A 20292-nucleotide genomic window follows, 5' to 3' on the forward strand; every position below is an offset into this window, starting at 1 on the left:
ACAATATTTTCTTTTTTTTGAGACAGAGTCTCACTGTTACCCAGGCTGGAGTGCAGTGGTGTGATCCTGGCTCACTGCAACCACTGCCTCCCGAGTTCAAGCGATTCTCCTGCCTCATGCTCCCGAGTAGCTGGGATTACAGGCATGCACCACTATGCCCGGATAATTTTTTGTATTTTTAGTAGAGATGGGATTTTGCCATGTTGGTCAGGCTGGTCTCCAACTCCTGATTTCAGGTGATCCACGAGCCTCAGCCTCCCAAAGTGCTGGGATTACCTGTGTGAGCCAAAAACGGTATTTTCTACAATAGTATGAATATAGAGCCGCAATTTTTACTTTGAATGAATCACTTAAATGGTTATTTTAATATTGTTATTTATATTTTTGAAATATAAGGTGTTTTAACTGAAGGATAGTGTCAGTTTTTAAAAATGCTACATACATAGCCAGGCGCGGTCACTCACACCTGTAATTTCAGCAATTTGGGAGGCTGAGGCAGGTGGATCATCTAAGGTCAGGAGTTTGGGACCAGCCTGGCCGACGTGGTAAAACTTAATCTGTACTAAAAATGAAAAATTAGCCAAGTGTGGTGGCACATGCCTGTAATCCCAGCTACTTGGGAGGCTGAGGCAGGAGAATCACTTGTATCCAGGAGGTGGAGGTTGCAGTGAGCCAAGATCACACCATTTCACTCCAGCCTGGGTGACAGAGTGAGACTCTGTCTCAAAAAAAAAAAAAGCTACATATATTATGACTAGTTTATTAAAGATATTCATAGTTAGATATTTATATGTAATATACAAAGAAAATTTACTACCAAATTGTTACAGTAGATGTTAGTTTGACATGTTTATTACTTTATTCAATAGGGGTAATTATGAGTAAACACAATTTTAGTATCTTTTATTTCACTGAATTGGAATGCTGCTATTACAGGAAAAATAAAGACAGGTGATGTGGCTACCCAAAAACCATAATAGCTATTCTATTAACTATGTTACAAGTTCTAATATATTCCACTATATGAACACAGTCAGATTCTATTTCTTCATCAAAAAGTGTTGTTGGAAGTTGTCAGATGTATTTCAATATAGAACTCCGTTCAATGGCTAGGAGATGAGAGAGCAGCAGAGATGGAAATAAAACTTTATTAAATTCCTCTGAAATTCTGCCACCTTTTTAAATAATGCTCATGTTTCTCATACTGAGAGTAGCTGTGCACTTTGAGTGTCTAGAGAGAAATTACTTTTAGGGGAATAGTTTTTGACTGACTTGATCTGTCTTATATCTAATCTGAGCTTTTTCTTAAGATCTTTTGAACTTTTTTCTCTCAACATAATCTTGCTCACATGGAGATCTGTTTTTCTCTCCAATGCTTTGGGTGTCTGTTTCCAAAGCGCTATTAGTATCCCATGGTGTCTGATTGGGGTGGGCTGTCACAGTGAGAAATTTTGGAGCTATCTCTGTCTGGACTCATGCTGGAAACTCAGCAGTATTTTTTCCTTGTCACCATTATAAGTAGAAACGAGCAGAAACACTGCTCCTATTCCAATTATTGTGAAGGTGTAATTCTACGCAGGAGGCAATGAGCCAAGGGGAGCAACATCAGCATTGACAGGGGACTTGTTTAAAACACCCATTCATGGACCCTTTTCAAACCTCCAGAATCACATTATATAAAGTGGGGCCAAAATTACCAAGTGATTTATAAGCTTATTAAAGCTTGAGAGGCAATGCTTAGCTTAGTGGTTATCAGCCCAGGCTTCTCATTAGGATCACATGGCCAATTTGCAGAAATGTCTTGTGCCCTCCCCACAGCTTCTGTTTCTTGTTGTGGGTGGAAGCATCCATGTTGTTTTAATGAAGGGCCTCATGTGACTCTTAAGGTGAGGCCAAAATCAAGTATGAGGGCTTCAAAATACATTCATGAGAGTTAAGTTCCACCTTTGCACTAAAGGGTGGTCACAGGGCCTGTTCTGTTTGAGTTTGGTAGGAACATGTCAGTGTGGTGCATATTTCCATTATTGTAGCAGAAATTGCTGGTGTCTGTGGCAGGCGAGGGCACCTGAGGACATGAAAGGAGAAACTTATATTTTTATCTGTGTGGAGCAGATCATTGTTCCTGAATCTCTTCTGTTTTAAAGGACAGAAATGGTTGGACTTTTTTTTTCTGCCAGTTGATGTCATGCTAGCGGGTAAACAGGTGGTGCTGACACCTTTAAGGGCATATTCTCCAGATGCAGGTGTAATTTGTCAAGAGAATCTCATCTGAGAAGGAATTCCATAGAAGCAGGAGAAAGAAAAAAAGTGGCTTTTCTGTCTCAGATCAAGAGCTGTGTCCACTGTGCCTCCTCGAATACTATGCACTTAGTAGTCAAAAACATTTACTTCTCTACTTCTGTTTTTTCTTTCTAATGAGTTTGGTTTAAGTACTTGGGTTTTTGTTTGTTTGTTTGTTTTTTTGCCCAGGCTGGAGTGCAATGGCCGGATCTCCAGCTCACTGCAAACTCCGCCTCCCAGGTTCAAGCAATTCTCCTGCCTCAGCATCCCGAGTAGCTGGGATTACAGGCATGTGCCACCACACCTGACTAATTTTGTATTTTCAGTAGAGACAGGGTTTCTCCATGTTGGTCAGGGTGTTCTTGAACTCCCAACCTCAGGTGATCTGCCTGCCTCAGCCTCCCAAAGTGCTGGGATTACAGGCATGAGCCAGCGTGCCTGGCCGGTTTAAGTACTTCTTAAAATTCTAATGATAGTCAAGGGTCTCTGATAAATATTTCTTTTGTATACCTTAGAGCCTTCTCTACATTCGCTATGTCATAGCTTCTTATATGCCATGCAGAATTCTCAGCAAGAATTTATGATCTGCAATATTAAAAATGTTCCCTTTATGGCTGTTGAACATTGAAAGATGTGGATACTCAAGATTTCTATTTCACATTGGAGAAAACTGTGGTCCTTAGTAAAGATGGAAAACATGTAATGTTGAGGCTCCATCTGTGTGTTCCATTAGCTCTATTGCAGAACAGGATTAGGGAAATGCTTATTTAAATGGGATGGCATTTATTACCCAGAAAGTTCTAAAAAAAAATTATTTGGAGATACCTGCCCTCTAGGATGCTAAATGAAGCCTATTACTATAAATTACAGAACATGAAAGTTGTATGTATTTTGACGTTTGCATAAAACGTGTTTCTTTATGGTTTAATTCAGATTTTATTTACTTTCTTTGGGAGGAATATTTCAACAGTGATGCTGTGTTCTTCTGTGTGTATTAGTACATCATAAAAATTTGGCCTAGTGCAGTTAATAATTAAAGATTCACTTGGAGAAATAGTTCTCTGACAGATTTTTTTTCACTATACACTTAATTATTTTTGTCTTCATTATTAAGTGACTTTATGCAGCTGATGTGCATAAACCATCACCTTTAATCTGGCAGCTGTCCTTTTTTCCTTATTTTTTACTACGTATTTTTCTTCAGAAAATGAAGGCTCTTATCTTCATTTACAGGCCAGAAAAACTGGGAAAAACAGTTACTGGATGTTTGACAAAATATCGTTCTTGGGCCAAAAACATGGGCATTATTGGTGAACTTGTTAGAAATTCAAAAAATCAGACTTTATTCCAGATCTTCCGGAGAGAAAAAAAACCTGCATAATAAAGTCTTCAGCTTATTGTGTATATTAAAATTTGAGAGATACCTTCTAACTCAAGATGTCTTTTCCATCTGAAAAATATTCACAACTCATTTTGTATGATGTAAATATAGCACTCAAAAATGTACATGTTCATGTTCATGGCCTTAATTTTATACTTTATTATCTAGAAAAATATATATGAAGTGATGTTGTGGATCTTGTGCTGCTCTTTTTTCTCAGAGTTAGAGAATACATTAGAGAATATTTCTGTGTTGAAAATTATTTTATTGGATAATTTTAGTCAGTCCTATAAGTCAGAACCAGTTCTCTTTACTCTCTCATTTCACCTTTAATCAAATTAAAAATTCTGCTCATGGCCCTTTAGTAAAAATGTGTGTGTGTGTTTTTCAGGAACGATTGCAGTTTAGAGATGTGGCCATAGAATTCTCTCTGGAGGAGTGGCATTGCCTGGACACTGCACAGCGGAATTTATATAGGGATGTGATGTTAGAGAACTACAGACACCTGATCTTCCTTGGTGAGGATAACTTTAATACATAATTCATAATATACCCTAAAGATTTTATTTCTCTCTTTTGTAGAATGTTTTTTAGTAATTTATTGTTGCATAAAAGAGTTTCAGATGCCCTTTTTCCAGAAAACCTTCAGAGTTTGTTTATTTAGAAAACAATTTATTCAAGATGTTTCATCTGAATCCAAACTTTCCATGTTCCTGAGTTGAGCTGTATTTTTCACTCTAAATTAATGGTAATTCCAGAAACTTAGTGGCATAAAATATTGTTGCCCCACCTGAAAATCTCATTGCTTCCACCAATTTTTGATTCAGTGGTACCAGGTAATAAAATTAAGAAACCTAAAAAGTGGAAGTATTTTCTAAATATTTAGAAACTTCTGTTATAACTTAGTATTTTAGTATTAATTTACTGGAATATTTTATTACATCCTCTGCTGAGCACATTACTAGCTTGTAATTGGAGTATATGAGCAAGATTCATGTTACTTATTTTTAATAAAACAGGTATTATTGTCTCCAAGCCAGACCTGATCACCTGTCTGGAGTACGGAAAAAATCCTTTGACTATGAGACGTGAAATGATTGCCAAACCCCCAGGTAGGTGCGAGTGAAAATGAATACAACAGATGATACAGATAAGAGGTCCCAAGGTCAAAGAGAAAGCCAGTCCTTAAAATGTGATTTTAGAAGCTGTTTTCCAAAGGAAATAGTTCCTGGGCAGCTGTTTTTTTGTTTGTTTGGTTTTTAAATTAAATTTTGCTTCCACAAAGGAGCATCTTCTGTCTTAGGCTTTTAACTTCTCTAAGGATTCTACTTTTCTTTCTTCAAGTTCACAGTGAGAGCCAAAGTCCTGTTCATGACATAAAAGAGACTGCACAGGCTGGGCACGGTAGCTCATGCCTGTACTTCCAGAACTTTGGGAGGCTGAGGCAGGTGGATCACCCTGAGGTCAGAAGTTCGAGACCAGCCTGACCAATATTATTTTGAGGACACACAAGTATCTGCATGATTTTGAGAAACTAAAACTATTTTTTAAGTTCTCTTTTTGCGTCAGCTCTGAAATGTATGAGAGTAGTAGTTTCTGTTGCATTTTTTTGTTCATTTTTCTGCACAGTTTATTCTGTTTTTATTACCATAAAGTCTGGAAATGTAGTTTGAAATTTTAAGTATGGCCTGGGTGCAGTGGCTCACGTCTGTAATCCCAGCACTTTGGGAGCCGCGGTGGGCAGATCACCTGAGGTCAGGAGTTCAAGACCAGTCTTGCCAACATCGTGAAACCCCGTCTCTACTAAAAATACAAAAATTAGCTGGGCATGGTGGCAGGTGCCTGTAATGCCAGCTACTCAGAGGGCCGAGGCAGGAGAATCACTTGAACCCCCGAGGTAGAGGTTGCAGTGAGCTGAGATCACACCATCACACTCCAGCCTGGGGGATAAGAGCGAGACTTTGTCTCAGAAAAAAAAGAAAGAAATTATAAGTATGATATTCTTCTGCTTTGTTCTTTTCCTCAAGATTGCTTTGGCTATTCAAAGTTTATTGTAGTTTCATACAAATTTTAAAATTGTATTTTGCATTACTGTGAAAAAAATACCACTGCAATTTTGATAGGAAGTTTATTGAATCTATAAATCACTTTGGATAATACAGCACTTTATTAATATTTATTCTTTCAATCCATAGACATAAAATATTTTAAAACTTATTTGGATCTTCTCTAATTTTTTAATTGTTTTTTTATTATGAAGATTTTTTACCTTCTTGGTTAATTTTTTTCTCTGAAATTTATTATTTAAGGCTATAGTAAATGAGATTTTTTTCCTCTATTTTATCAGAACGTCGTTTTAAGTGTATAATACTTTTAAGTGTATAAAATGACGTATCTGATACTATAGCTGGGCGCGCTCACGCCTGTAATCCAAGCACTTTGGGATTACAGGTGGATGACCTGATGTCAGGAGTTGGAGACCAGCCTGACCAATGTAGAGAAACCCTATCTCTACTAAAAATACAGATTAGCTGGGTGTGGTGGTGCATGCCTGTAATCCCATTTACTTGGGAGGCTGAGGCAGGAGCATTGCTTGAACCTGGAAGGCAGAGGTTGCAGTTAGCCGAGATTGCACCATTGCACTCCAGGCTGGGCAACAAGAGTGAGACTCCTTCTCAAAAAAAAAAAAAAAAAAAAAGTGTGTGAAACCATACATATACTTGTATGTTAATTTCATATTTTGCTAATTTACTGAGTGTATTTATTAGTTTACACAGGGTTTAATATACTGTTTATAGTTTTTTAAATATATGATTGTATGATCTTCAAACAGCAACTTTTTACTTATTTTTTTCAATTTCAATAGTTTTTTTATTTCTTTGACTAATTCTTCTGTGACATACTTCCTGTGCTACATCAAAATAGATACATTGGCCGGGCTCCGTGGCTCACACCTGTAATCCCAGCACTTTGGGAGACCGAGGTGGGTGGATCACCTGAGGTCAGGAGTTCAAGACAAGCCTGACCAATATGATGAAAACCCATCTCTACTAAACGTACAAAAATCAGCTCGGTGTGGTGACATGTGACTGAAATCCCAGTTGTTTGGGAGGCTGAGACAGGAGAATTGCTTGAACCCGGGAGGCAGAGGTTGCAGTGAGCGGGTAATATAGTTTTGTATTGGTGTCTGAATTTGATGGAGCAAACACCTCTTCAAGTTTTCATAAACTGATTTCAGAAGGTAAAGATCTTCTTTTATTGGTCCCTTAGGGTGATGAGCTGCCCTCTGAATTTGTAGTGAAGAGGGGTTATAGCTTGTTCACAAGGCTGCTGGGTCTGCACTAGGGTCCACCCTTAGTTGGCTTGTTACAGGGGCTTGGGTTGTTGTAATTCTCATTTTATTTTTGGACAGACTGAATATCCTTCAGGACTTTGCTCTGTAGGGCAGACACTAGGGCATGTTTTTGCAGTCGGGTCTGCATATGGTGGGCCTTGTATCAGGATGTGGATGAATATGGCTTTCAGTGAGTACCAGAGAGCATTTCCTCAGATAACTGTGTCCGTTTCTATTAGGCAAAACTTACCATAAACTGTGGCTCAGGTAACTGAAACTGAGTCATTGAACCGCTTTGGGGACCCCAGTAAAGGCCAAGATCTGCACTTCTGCCTGCATGGTTGTAAATGGGTGCCTTCCTCCAAGTCTCTGGAATGGCACGACCTCTCCCAGACTATGGCTGGGAGGAGTTTGGGATAGTTACAAAGTAAGTTCAGAATTCTCAGTGGGACCAAGTTAGATGAACCTTATCTGGTCTGTAGACGAGAAAAGGGGTCCTATAGTTTCCCATCTGAATGAAGGCCTGCCTTTTGAATAGAACACTTCTCAATCTCAAGCTTTAACAGCGTTTCACAACTCCCTCCTTGGATCTCAAATATCTCTTAGAGGCACTTATTTTGGCGATGGCATCTTACTACATAACACAGGCTGGTCTCAAGATCCTGACCTGAAGCAGTTCTCCACCCTTAATGTACCATGTAGCGGTCATTACAGGTGTGAGCCATAATGCCTAGTTTTCTAATAAAGGCATTTTTGTCAGGGGTGGCTGGCATTTTGTTGCTGTAAGGGGATATGAAAATAGGGCACTTTTAGTCTTTTCATCTTACTGATGTCACTCTCTGTATACATTTTTACTTTCTATTTTCGATTTCAAATTTGTCTGTTTTCTATTTCAAATTTTAGATTCAGATATTTAGGACAATATACTAGAATTTGCATGGTATGCCTGAAGTAAATTAAATAATTAGTAGGCACTCCATATTTAGCAAAATAGTTACTTAGAAATTTAAGTTTGCTGCAGGCAAAAAGGAATTATAAGATTTTCATCTATTTTTTTCAGCCCATATCTAAGTAATAACATAGTTTATTTCCTAATATTCATTTTGCATATCAGAGGACCTAACCCTATTCTGCACTATATATATATATTTTTTTTTCTATATTTCACAATGTAAGGCTATTCTTTTCTTCTAAAGTCTGATTACAGCAGTTTCATTTTGTGTAAGAATAGCATATATTTAAAACGTAAAAAGTAATTCTAGTTTTTTTAAATGCTTATTTATTAAAAGTTTCTCATTAGAATCTTCTATTTATGATTATACTGCATATTCTCTGAAATTTTACTGCGATACAGTGCATGCCAGTAATTCAAAATACCCGCATTTGATGAGTACACAGTAATAGTTAAATATTCCAGTTACCTAGACAAATTTTTTTGTTTTTTTCTAAGGCGGAGTCATGTTCTGTCGCCCAGGCTGGAGTTCAGTGGTGCCGGCGTGGCTTACTGCAACCTCCACCTGCCAGGTCCGAGCAATTCTCATGCCTCAGCTTCTCTGTAATCCCTGGGATTACAGGCATGAGCCACTGTGCCCAGCCTCAGCTGATATTCTTAGCTGATATTCGACAGTGGTTTTATCTTGTCTAAGTGTCATGGAGATAGTTTTATTTTTCCCACGTGTTTAATGATGAATATATGTTTCCTTTTGTGAGAGAAATACTTTTGTGATTTGAAGGTAATTTTCAAAAAGATTTATAATTCTGTATTTTTTTTCAGTTTTTCTTTAAAAGATTGTTTTAAAAACAAAAACATAAATTTTACCATCTTTAATCTATTGAAGTGTACATTTCAGGGCCAGGAGTGGTTGTGGCTCTCATCTGTAATCCCAGGATTTTGCAAGCCCAAGGCAGAGGATCCCTGGAGCCCAAAAGTTTGAGACCAGCCTGGGCAACATATGGAGACCTCTCTCTATAAAAAAAAAATTAATAATAGCCAGGCATGGTGGTGTGCACCTGTGGTCGCAGCTACTTGGGAGATTGAGGGGGAGTCAAAATTGTGCCAGTACACTCCAGCTTGGGTGACAGAGTGAGACCCTGTCTCAAAAAAAAAAGCTGTTCATTTTAGGCATCTTAAGTATATTCACATTGTTTTGCAAAAGACTTCTAGAAACTTTACATCTTGTAAAACTGAAACTCAGTACCCATTAAGAAACAACTGCTCATTTTACCCTCTGTCCAGCCCTTGACAAGACAAACCTTCCACTTTCTGTTTTTAAGATTTTAACTACTAAAGATACCTCATATAAGTGGAATCATACAGTATCCATAATTTAGTTACTTAATTCAGGTGACATAATATTCTCAATGTTCATCTTAAAATGTTACAAGACTGTTATTTTTAAGGTGGAATAATATTCCATTGTATGTATATGTTACATTTTTTGATACGTTTATAAATCAAGAGATATCTGGGTTGCTTCAGCCTTTTGACTTTTGTAAATACTGGTACAATTAACATGTATTTTCAAATATGTCTTCCAGGTCCTGTGTTGCATACTTTGTTTCTTTTGTTGTTTGTTATTTTTATTTTTTGAGATCTAGTCCCACTGTGTCACCCAGGCTGGAGTGTAGTGGTGCGATCTTGACTCACTGCAACCTCTGCCTCCTGGGTTCAAGCGATTCTTCTACTTCAGCCTCCCAAATAGCTGGGATTACAGGCACATGCAACATCACCCAGCTAATTTTTATATGTTTAGTAGACATGGTGTTTCACCATGTTGGCCAGACTGGTTTGAACTTCAGACCTCAGGTGATCTGCCCACCTCGGCCTCCCAAGTGCTAGGATTACAGGCTTGAGCCACTGCGCCTGGCCTGTGTTACATATTCTGGATATAGATGTATAAATGAGGAACATTTCTAACATTTTAAAATAATGGCTGCATCTTTGTTTTCCACCAGTAATCAACAGGGGATTCATTTTTATTACATCATCAACAGATTTCTTGTTTTTTGTTTTTGTTTTTGTTTTTGTTTTTTTTTGGAGACAGAGTCTTGCTCTGTTGCCCAGGTTGGAGTGCAGTGGCGTGATCTCGGCTCACTGCAAGCTCTGCCTCCCAGGTCCATGCCATTCTCCTGCCTCAGCCTCCCGAGTAGCTGGGACTACAGGCACCCACCAACATGCCCGGCTAATTTTTTGTATTTTTAGTAGAGACGGGGTTTCACTGTGTTAGCCAGGATGGTCTCGATCTCCTGACCTCGTGATCCACCTGCCTCAGCCTCCCAAAGTGCTGGGATTACAGGCGTGAGCCACCATGCCTGGCCTAGATTTCTTGTTTTTAAAAAAATTTGTAGTGGCCGTTATAATGAGCATTAGGTGATTTTGTTTGTCATTGTGTTTTTTTTCTTTCTCTACAAATTAGTAATTTTGTGTGTCCTTTCAAATGCATTTTCCCATTTGTGTTTTTTTTTGATGAATACTTTGTCCATTTCTAAATCAAGTTATTCAACTTTACTGTTTAGTTTTAAGAGTTGTTTATATATTTTGAATATTAACTCCTTTAACATGTAATATACAAATGTTTTCACCCATTTTCTAAGAGACGTTGTCACTCTTGAATTTTTTTTTTTTATTATACTTTAAGTTTTAGGGTACATGTGCACAACGTGCAGGTTAGTTACATATGTATACATGTGCCATGTTGGTGTGTTGCATGCAGTAACTCGTCATTTAACATTAGGTATATCTCCAAATGCTATCCCTCCCCTCTCCCCCCCTTGAATTTTTTTTTGATGTGCAGAAATTTTGAAGTCTATTGTAGTTAAACTTTTATTTGTTACTTATGCATTTAATGTCATATCTAAGAAAATAATGCCAAGACCAATGTCATGTCTTTTTCTTGTATTTTTCCTAAACAATTTGTTAGTTTTTTTATGTCTAAGTATTTTATTTAAAATATGTTTTTATATCATTCAAGGAAATAATGCAAGTTTATTTTATTAGTGTTGATACTGTAGCTTTTAACTGTTGGTTGTATTGACATCTTTGAAAAATGAAATTTTTTGACCCCTGAGCAAGAATATGTTGAAGAGTGTATGTTATATTCACATATTTTTGAGTTTGCCAGTTTGACTTTTGCCTTTAATTCCTAGTTTTATTCAGTTTTTGTTAGAAAACACACAGTGTATAATTTTAGTCTTTTTAAATTGATTTGTTGTTTTGAGACAAGATCTTACCATCACCTAGGCTGGAGTGCTGTAGCATAATTTTGGTTCACTGTAGTCTCTGCCTCCTGGGCCCAAGTGATCCTTTCATCTCAGTTTCCTGGGTAGCTTGGACTACAGACATGCACTACCATGTCTGGCTAATTGTGTGCTTGTTTGTAGTGTTAGGATCTCACTGTGTTGCCCAGGCTGGTCTCAAACTTTTGTCCCCAAGGGATCCTCTTACTTTGGTCTCCCAAAGTGTTAGGATTATAGGCAAGAGCCACTGCACCCAGTCAGTATTTTTAAATTTAATAAAACTTGCTATGTGTCCTAACAGAATACAGTAGATGACAATAAGAATGTTGTGTATTAATTTGGTTTTGATTGGAATGTTTTGTGTCTGTGAAGCATAGTTGGTCTATAAAATGGTTTGGATGTCCATGTTGTCCAAACCTCATGCTGCAATATAAATTCTCAGTGTTGGATTTGGGACCTGGTGGGGCACGTTTGGATCATGGGGGTAAATTTTTCATGATTGTCTTGGTACGTTCTCTTGGTAACCAAAAAGTTTACACTCTATGAATTCAGATAGAGCTGGTTCATTAAAAGAACCTGGCTCCTTTACCTCACACTTGCTCTCTTACTGTATAATATGTCCAGTTACTCTTTACCTTCTACCAAGATTGTAAGTTTCCTGAGAACTTCACCAGAAGCAGATGCTGGCACACACTTCTTATATAGTCTACCAAACTGTGAGCCAAATAAAACTTTTTTCTTTATAAATTATGCACTCTCAAATATTCCTCTATATGCAAAATAATTAATATAGTCGATAATGTTGTCTAAGTTTTCTCTTTCTTATTTTTTCTCTGAATTTTCTATTTATTATTGCAAATGGAGTCTTGATGTCTACAATCATGTTGTTATGTATGTCTTGCTTCGCTTTTGTCAATATTTGCTTTATATATTTTGGAGCCCTGATGTTATATACACATATACATATAGATAGATAAGTATTATAATTATAGATTCCTGCTAAATCAACTTACTTTACCATAAGATATCAATCTTTGTCTCATGGTAGTACTTGACTTAAGGCATATTATGTCTAATATAATTATGACAACGTCACTCAATTGTGGTTACTATTTTTATGAAATATACATTTTTTCCATTCTGTTACTTTCAGCCTATTTGAGTCAATGCTAAAATGAGTCTCTTGTAGGCAGCATACTGTATGCTTTTTAAAAAACCACTCAGGCATTTTATTTCTTTTTTAATATAACTTTATTAATTTACATATTTATTTATTTATTTATTTTCTTTTTTTGACGGGGTTTCACTCTTGTTGCTCAAGCTGAAGTGCAATGGCGCGATCTCAGCTCACTGCAACCTCTGCCTCCCTGGTTCAAGCAATTCTCCTGCCTCAGCCTCCTGAGTAGCTGAAATAACAGGCACTTACCACCACACCCAGCTAAATTTTTGTATTTTTAGTAGAGACAGAGTTTCATCATGATGGCCAAGCTTGTCTTGAACTCCTGACCTCAGGTGATCCACCCGCCTTGGCCTCCCAAAGGGCTGGGATCACAGGCATGAGCCACCGCACCTGGCCTCATTTATTTTTGAGATAGGGTCTTGCTCTGTCAACCAGGTTGATTTGCACAGCTCACTGCTGCCCGAACCTCCCAAACTCAGATGATCATCTCATTTCAGCCTCTCAAGTAGCTGGGTTACAAGTATGTGCCATCACACCCAGCTAGCTTTTTTGTATTTTTTTTTTAGAGACAGAATTTTGCCATGTTGCCCAGACTGGTCTTGAACTCCTGGGATCAAGTGATCAGCCCACCTTGGCCTTCCAAAGTTTTAAGATTACATTTCATTTTATTAAGTATTTTAATTAATTTATATTTAAAATGATTTCTTAAAGAAATGAAGTTGTTATTGCTAGTTATATTGTTATTGTTTTATGTGTTTCTAGTAGTTATATTTTTCTCATTTCCTGTTCTACTGTCTTAATTTTCATTTAATTTTGTACTGGCATGCTTTGATAATACTTTCTTTTGCATACTTTCTATAAATATTATCTTTGTAAACATCTTGAAAACTGGAGATTACATACATCTTTAAACAATATATTTTAATCTCCTAAAAATTCAGTTGAATAAAAAAGTATGCATGTATATTTTCCAGTTTGTTATTGATATTAAAATTATTATATATGCTGTATCTATGAACAGATTTATACAGATTTCCATATTGTGTTTTATAGTCTATAAAATAACTTTAGAGGTTTTATATACCACTTGCGCCTCCCGGGTTCAAGCAATTCTCTTGCTTCAACCTCCCAAGTAGCTGGGATTACAGATGCCTGCCACCACTCCCAGCTAATTTTTTTTTGTACTTTTTTTTTTTAAGGAGATGGAGTTTCCCTCTTGTTGCCCAGGCTGGAGTGCAATGGCACGATCTCAGCTCACCACAACCTCTGCCTCCTTGGTTCAAGCAATTCTCCTGCCTTAGCCTCTCAAGTAGCTGGGATTATAGGCACCTCCCACCACAGCCGGCTAATTTTGTATTTTTAGTAGAGACGAGGTTTCATCATGTTTGTCAGGCTGGTCTCGAACTCCCAACCTCAGGTGATCTGCCCGCCTTGGCCTCCCAAAGTGCGCAGTGTGAGCCACTGCGCCCGGCCTATTTTTTTTTTTTTTCTTTTTTTTTTCTTTTGAGATAGAGTCTTGCTCTGTCACTCAGGCTGGAGTGTAATGGCATGATTTTGGCTCACTGCAACCTCCACCTCCCGGGTTCAAGTGATTCTCCTGCCTCACCCTCCTGAGTAGCTGGGACTACATGTGTGTGTAACCATGCCTGGCTAATTTTTGCATTTTTAGTAGAGACAGGGTTTCACCACATTGGTCAGGCTGATCTTGATCTCCTGACCTCAGGTAATCCACCTGCCTCGGCCTCCCAAAGTGCTGAGATTATAGGTGTGAGCCAGTGCGCGCAGCCCCATGTAGTGTATTTTGTAGGACTGTGCTACTGGTGATTAACACTCTCACATTACATTTTGGAAAGTCTTTATCTTCTTTCTGAAGTAAAATAATTTTGAATCAAGTATTACTCATTAGAAATTTTTTTATGCTGGGTGCAGTGTCTCATGCCTGTAACTTGGGAGGCCGAGGTGGGAGGATCACCTGAGGTCAGGAGTTTGAGACCAGCCTAGCCAACAGAGTGAAACCCCGTCTCTACTAAAAATACAAAAATTAGGCAGAAATGTTGGAGCCTGACTGTAGTCCCAGCTACTCAGGAGGCTGAAGCAGGAGAATCGCTTGAACACAGGAAATGGAGGTTGTGGTGAGCCGAGATCGCACCACTGCACTCCAGCCTGGGAAACAGAGCAAGAGTCTGTCTCAAAAAAAAAAAGAATATTTTTTATGTTACATCAAAATTTGAAAAGTTCTCAGCTTTTTTTTTTTTAGGTAAACTATTACTTTTTCCCTGTATTTTAAGATTTATTTCATAAATATATTGATCTACTTGATGGTATCCAATGAGTTCTACTTTCCATATTTTAATTTTGTTTTGCAATTTTATATTTTTGTGTTATATATTTTTGGATATGTCACATCACACCAGTTAATTGTGTTTTGATTTTATCAAAACACAATTGATAAAATTGTGTTTTGTGTTATCTCAGCACTTTGAGAGGTAGAGGCAGGCAGATCGTGAGGTCAGGAGATCAAGACCATCCTGGCCAACACTGTGAAACCCCATCTCTACTAAAATACAAAAAATTAGCTGGGCACGGTGGTGCACACTTGTAGTCCCAGCTACTCAGGAGTCTGAGGCAGGGGAATCGCTTGAACCCGGGAGGCGGAGACTGCAGTGAGCCGAGATCGTGCCGCTGTACTCCAGCCTGGGTGACAGAGCGAGACTCCTCAAAAACAAAACAAAACATATATTTCATATGTGTGTATATATATATTTCAAATATATATTTTCTAAATATTCAGTTTGGTCATATTATATTGACATTGTTATGCGACGTATCACTGGAATGTTTTTATGTTGCAAAGCTAAATCTCAATACACATTAAACAACTACCACTTCTTTCCATTTCATGGCACTTTTCAAACACCACGTTGTTTTCTGTTTCTGTTTCGAAGAGTATAACTGCTTTATAGATCTATACAATCTCTGTCTCTATGTGGCTGGCTTATTTTATTTTGCATAATGTCATCAATGTTTATCTTTTTTTTTTTTTTTTGAGATGGTGTCTCACACTCTGTCACCCAGGCTAGAGTGCAGTGGCACTATCTCAGCTCACTGCAACCTCCGCCTCCCAGGTTCAAGCAATTCTCCTGCCTCAACCTCCTGAGTAGCAGGGATTACAGGCGCCTGCCACCACACCTGGCTAATGTTTGTATTTTTAGTGGAGACGGGGTTTCACCATGTTGGCCAGGCTAATCTTGAACTCCTGACCTCAGGTGATCCACCCGCCTTGGCCTCCCAAAGTACTGGGATTACAGGCATGAGTCTGCACCCGGCCCATCAATGTTAATCTTAATAGTTGTTAGAATATTTTCTGCTTTCTGAAAACTCAGTGATATTTCTGTATTTTTGTATCTACTGAAGATATGGTGACAGAAATTTGCATTCCTTTTACCTATTGGCTTTTAGTAACCACGCTGCAATAATTATGTGAAAGTTAATGTATTTGCTGCATTCTGTTTTATTAGTCTTTTTCACCTTTATGCTCATACCAAATTGTTTTAATTCTGTAGCTTTTTAATGTGTTTTGAAATCAGAAATGGTAATGCCTCCAACATTGTTCCTTTTTTTTAAGATTGTTGAGTACTTTTATTGTCTCTTTAGATTCCATATAGTTTTGGATTTGCTGTTTTTATTTCTTCAAAAATGCAATGAGAAATTTGAAAAACATTGTACTGAATCTGTAGATTAAATTGAGCAGTATAGACATCTTCACAATATTAATTATTTCTTTTTCTATTGTTTTTGAGATAGAGTTAAAGTCACCCGCCTTTGCCTCCCAAAGTGCTAGAATAAAAGGCATGAGCCACTGCACCCAGCCCAGTTATTTCAACAAGTGCATGCTCAAGAGTGTGTTGTATAATTCCTATATATTTGTAAATTTATCAATTATTTATTTTTATTTTTTATTGAGATGGAGTTTTGTCCTTTTGCCCAGGCTGGAGTGCAGTGGTGTGATCTTGGCTCTCTGCATCCTCCGCCTTCTGGTTTCAAGCAATTCTCCTGCCTCAGCCTCCCAAGTAGCTGAAATTACAGGTGGCATGCCCGGCTAATTTTTGTATTTTCAGTAGAGGTGGGGTTTCACCATGTTGACCAGGCTGGTCTTGAACTCCTGACTGCGTGATCTGCTCACCTTGGCCTCCCAAATTGCTGGGATTACAGGCGTGAGCCACCGCAACTGGCCTTATATTACTACTTCATACTCTAATTCCATTTTTGTCATAGAAAGTAATCTATAAAATTTCAGTTTCAAAAAATGTGTTAAGAGTTTGTTTTTGGCCTAACAGGTGGTCTATAAAGAAGAAAGTTGTATGAGCTATTGAGAAGGCTGTGTATCCTGATGTTGAGGAGTGTTCTCTATACCTTCATTAGAAATAATTGTTTTTGACTGCCTTCTAGTCCTCTGTTCCTTTGCTAATATTCTGTCTTGTTTTATTATTACAGAAAGTGGGGTATTGAAATATCCTACCATAATTATATTGCTCTCTCTGTGTTTATTCAGTTTTGTTAGTATTTGGTTTTATATATTTGAAACCCTAATTTGAAACACACACACACACACAAATACACACATGTATAAACAAATTTGTCATACGTTTCCAGTGAATGCATCTATATATTGTTTAATGTTCTTTTTTGTCTTTTTGAAGTTTTGACTTATAGTTTATAAAATCTGACAGTTTTTGACTTAAGATGTAGCTTGTGTAATATTATTTTGACCTCTTCTGCTCTCATTTTGTTAATATTTACATGAAATTTCTACTTCTGTGTTGCCACTTTCAGTCTTTGTCATTAGATCTCAGGTGACTCTTGTAGAAAAGCAATTTGGATCTTGATTTAAAAATTTTTTTTGTCTCACTCTGTTGCCCAGGCTGCAGTGCAGTGGCTTGATATCTGCTCACTGCAACCTCTGCCTTCTGGGTTCAAGCAATTCTCCCTCGCCTTCCTGAATAGCTGGGATTACAGGCACGTGCCACCACGCCTGGCTTATTTTTGTATTTTTAGTACAGACGAGGTTTCATTACGTTGGTGAGGCTGGTAAAATTTTTTAATAAACCCTTTTATTGAAAGTATGTCTCAGCTGGGCGCGGTGGCTTATGCCTGTAATCCTAGCACTTTGGGAGGCCAAGGTGGGCAGCCACCTGAGGTCAGGAGTTCGAGACCAGCCTGACCAACATGGAAAAACCCCATCTCTACTAAAAATACAAAAAATTAGCTGGGCGTGGTGGTGCATGCCTGTAGTCTTAGCTATTCTGGAGGCTGAGGTAGGAGAATCACTTGAACCTGGGAGTCGGAGGTTGTGGTGAGTCAAGATTGTGCCACTGCACTGGGCTGGGCAACAAGAGCAAAACTGCGTCTCAAAAAAAAAAAAAAAGTATGGGTCTTGATTGGAAAGATAATTTTGTATATATTTAAATAGTTTTCTGAAAGAGAAAAACTTACTAATGTTATTTATTTATTTATTTTGAGACAGAGTCTCACTGTGTTACCCAGGCTGGAGATCAATGGCTTGATCTTGGCTCACTGCAACCTCTGCCTCCTGGGTCCACGGGATTCTCCTGTCTCAGCCTCAGTCTCTAGCTGAGACTGCAGGTGCCCACCACCACGCCCAGCGAATTTTTGGTATTTTTAGTAGAGATGGGTTTATGCCATGTTGGCCAGGCTGTTCTTGAACTCCAGACCTTAGGTGATCTGCCTGCCTTGGCCTCCCAAAGTGCTGGGATTGCAGGCATGAACCACCGTGCCTGGCCAATGTTACTTTATTTAATTGTTTTATTTGATTCTTATATCTTTGTCTCCCATGTTCTCTTTCTGTCTTTTTATGTTTTTTTTATTTTTATATTGATATGCTTTCAATTTTTTTATTTTTCTTTGTGTATCTATACAAATATATATATATATATTTTTTTTTTTGATGGAGTCTCGCACTTTCGCCTGGGCTGGAGTGCCTTGGTGTGACTTCAGCTTACTGTAACCTCTGCCTCCCAGGTTCAAGAGATTCTCCTGCCTCAGCCTCTTAAGTAGCTGTTATTACAGGTGCCCGCTGCAACACCTGGCTAGTTTTTTTTGTATTTTTAGTAGAGACGGGGTTTCACTATGTTGGCCTGGGTGGTCTCAAACGCCTGACCTCGTGATCCACTCACCTCTGCCTCCCAAAGTGTTGGGATTACAGGCATGAGCCGGTGCACCTGGAAATATACAAATATTTTCTTAGTGGCATCTTGGGGATCACATAAAACCTCTAAAAGATCCAACAATATATTATAATGTGGTAAACAATTAACTTCAGTTGCATGCAAAAATTCTTCGTCATTACATCTGCCTTCAACTGTTATTGATTTTACTAATTGTATTTTTATGTTATATATTCATTAACATGTTTATAATTTCTCTACTTTTAAATTTTAGGGAATAAAAGTCTTTTCTGCACCATTATAATGATAAGTAAGAAATACCTTTTTTTGTATGTGCATATCTTTTCCAGAAAGTTATGTATTTTCATTTGATTATGCGTTTTCTTGCATTATGTTATTTTCAGTGGAAGAAACTTCTTTCAGCATCTTTGATATGTAGGGCATATGCAGTGCCAATATACTTTCTCGGGATTTGGTTATTTTGGAAGGACTTCTTTTTATTTGGTAGTACAATTTTGCTGATGGTATTATTCTCACTTGATAGCTTTTTTTATTATGACTTCAACAATATCACACAGTTTTTCTCTGACCTGCAAAAAATTTTTTTGATAAATTCACTGGTTATTGTGACAGTTTGGCATGGTTACTACTTGAGACCATGATTACAACAGTTACTGTTACTACTTGAGAACCTCATTACAAGACTGAACGAAGGGGGATGAACGTAGAAATGAAAAGTTAAGACAAAAGAAACTGTTTTAAAGAAGGGGATCTGGGAACCAGGGAAGAAGAGAGCTCCCTGCTTCTAGTTTGCAAAGGCAGCCCTGGCGCTTCCACAGCTTTTCGTATTTATTGGGCAGAAAGATCAGGGAGGAGGAGGTAATGATTGGTCAGCTGCTTAATTGATCACAGGTTCACATTATTGCTAATAGGCTTCGGATGTACCTAATCACAAGAAACACTGAGGTTGGGGCGTGACTGCCCTCAGCATTCCTTCTGGATGGCAGACACAGTTTGTGTGTTTGCCAATATTCTGCATTTATGAGAACAGTTTGCTGTTTACTCACATAGCCTCCAGTGATATATTGAGTTGATCACGACCCTCACTCTTTCAGCCTGCGACAAGTTATCTCATGAGACTATGCTTATAAATGACACAGCATTTTTGTCTTGCAGCTCCCAAAATTCTTATCTGTGATTTTTGAAATTTTGCTTATAGGTGTGTTTGTGATAAATATCTTTGTGTGTATCCTAGTTTGCTTGTTCAGGTTTTTCATGTGTACATTATCTTCTAAGAAAATTTTCAGTTAGTTTTTGTATTTTTTATATCCACAATTTTGTTTTTTGGTATTTTAATATTTTTATTGTTATCCTCATTTTTCTGATCTTCAGTAGTTGTCTGTGTTCCTATTTCACTTACTGAATATTATTCAATTTATTTTATTTATTTACTTACTTATTCATTCATTTTCTGAGATAGTCTTGCCCAGGCTGGAGTGCAGTGGTGCGATCTTGGCTCACTGCAGCCTCTGCCTCCTGGGTTCAAGTGAATCTTTTGCTGCAGCCTCCTAGTAGCTGGGATTACAGCTGTGTGCCACCACACCCGGCTTATTTTTGTGTTTTTAGTAGAGATGGGGTTTCACCATGTTAGCCAGGCTAATCTTGAACTTCTGACCTCAAATGATCCACCCACCTC

General features: G+C 37.9%; 1 protein-coding gene across 2 annotated transcripts in view; it reads left to right on the plus strand.

The window, feature by feature from the left end:
- The window catches only part of LOC129020574 (zinc finger protein 253), an 82024-nt gene that overhangs the window by 9141 nt on the left and 52591 nt on the right, over window positions 1-20292 (plus strand). Inside the window, exons 2-3 of one of the 2 annotated variants that reach the window (XM_063658836.1) lie at window positions 4053-4179; window positions 4681-4770. In XM_063658836.1, coding sequence (XP_063514906.1) covers window positions 4053-4179; window positions 4681-4770 — 217 coding nt within the window. Of the gene's footprint in view, window positions 1-4052; window positions 4180-4680; window positions 4774-20292 lie in introns of both variants that reach the window. The other variant, XM_054465130.2, reaches the window with a different exon arrangement.

This window comes from Pongo pygmaeus, chromosome 20 (genome assembly GCF_028885625.2).
Source record: "Pongo pygmaeus isolate AG05252 chromosome 20, NHGRI_mPonPyg2-v2.0_pri, whole genome shotgun sequence".
Classification (NCBI taxonomy): Eukaryota; Metazoa; Chordata; class Mammalia; order Primates; family Hominidae; genus Pongo; species Pongo pygmaeus.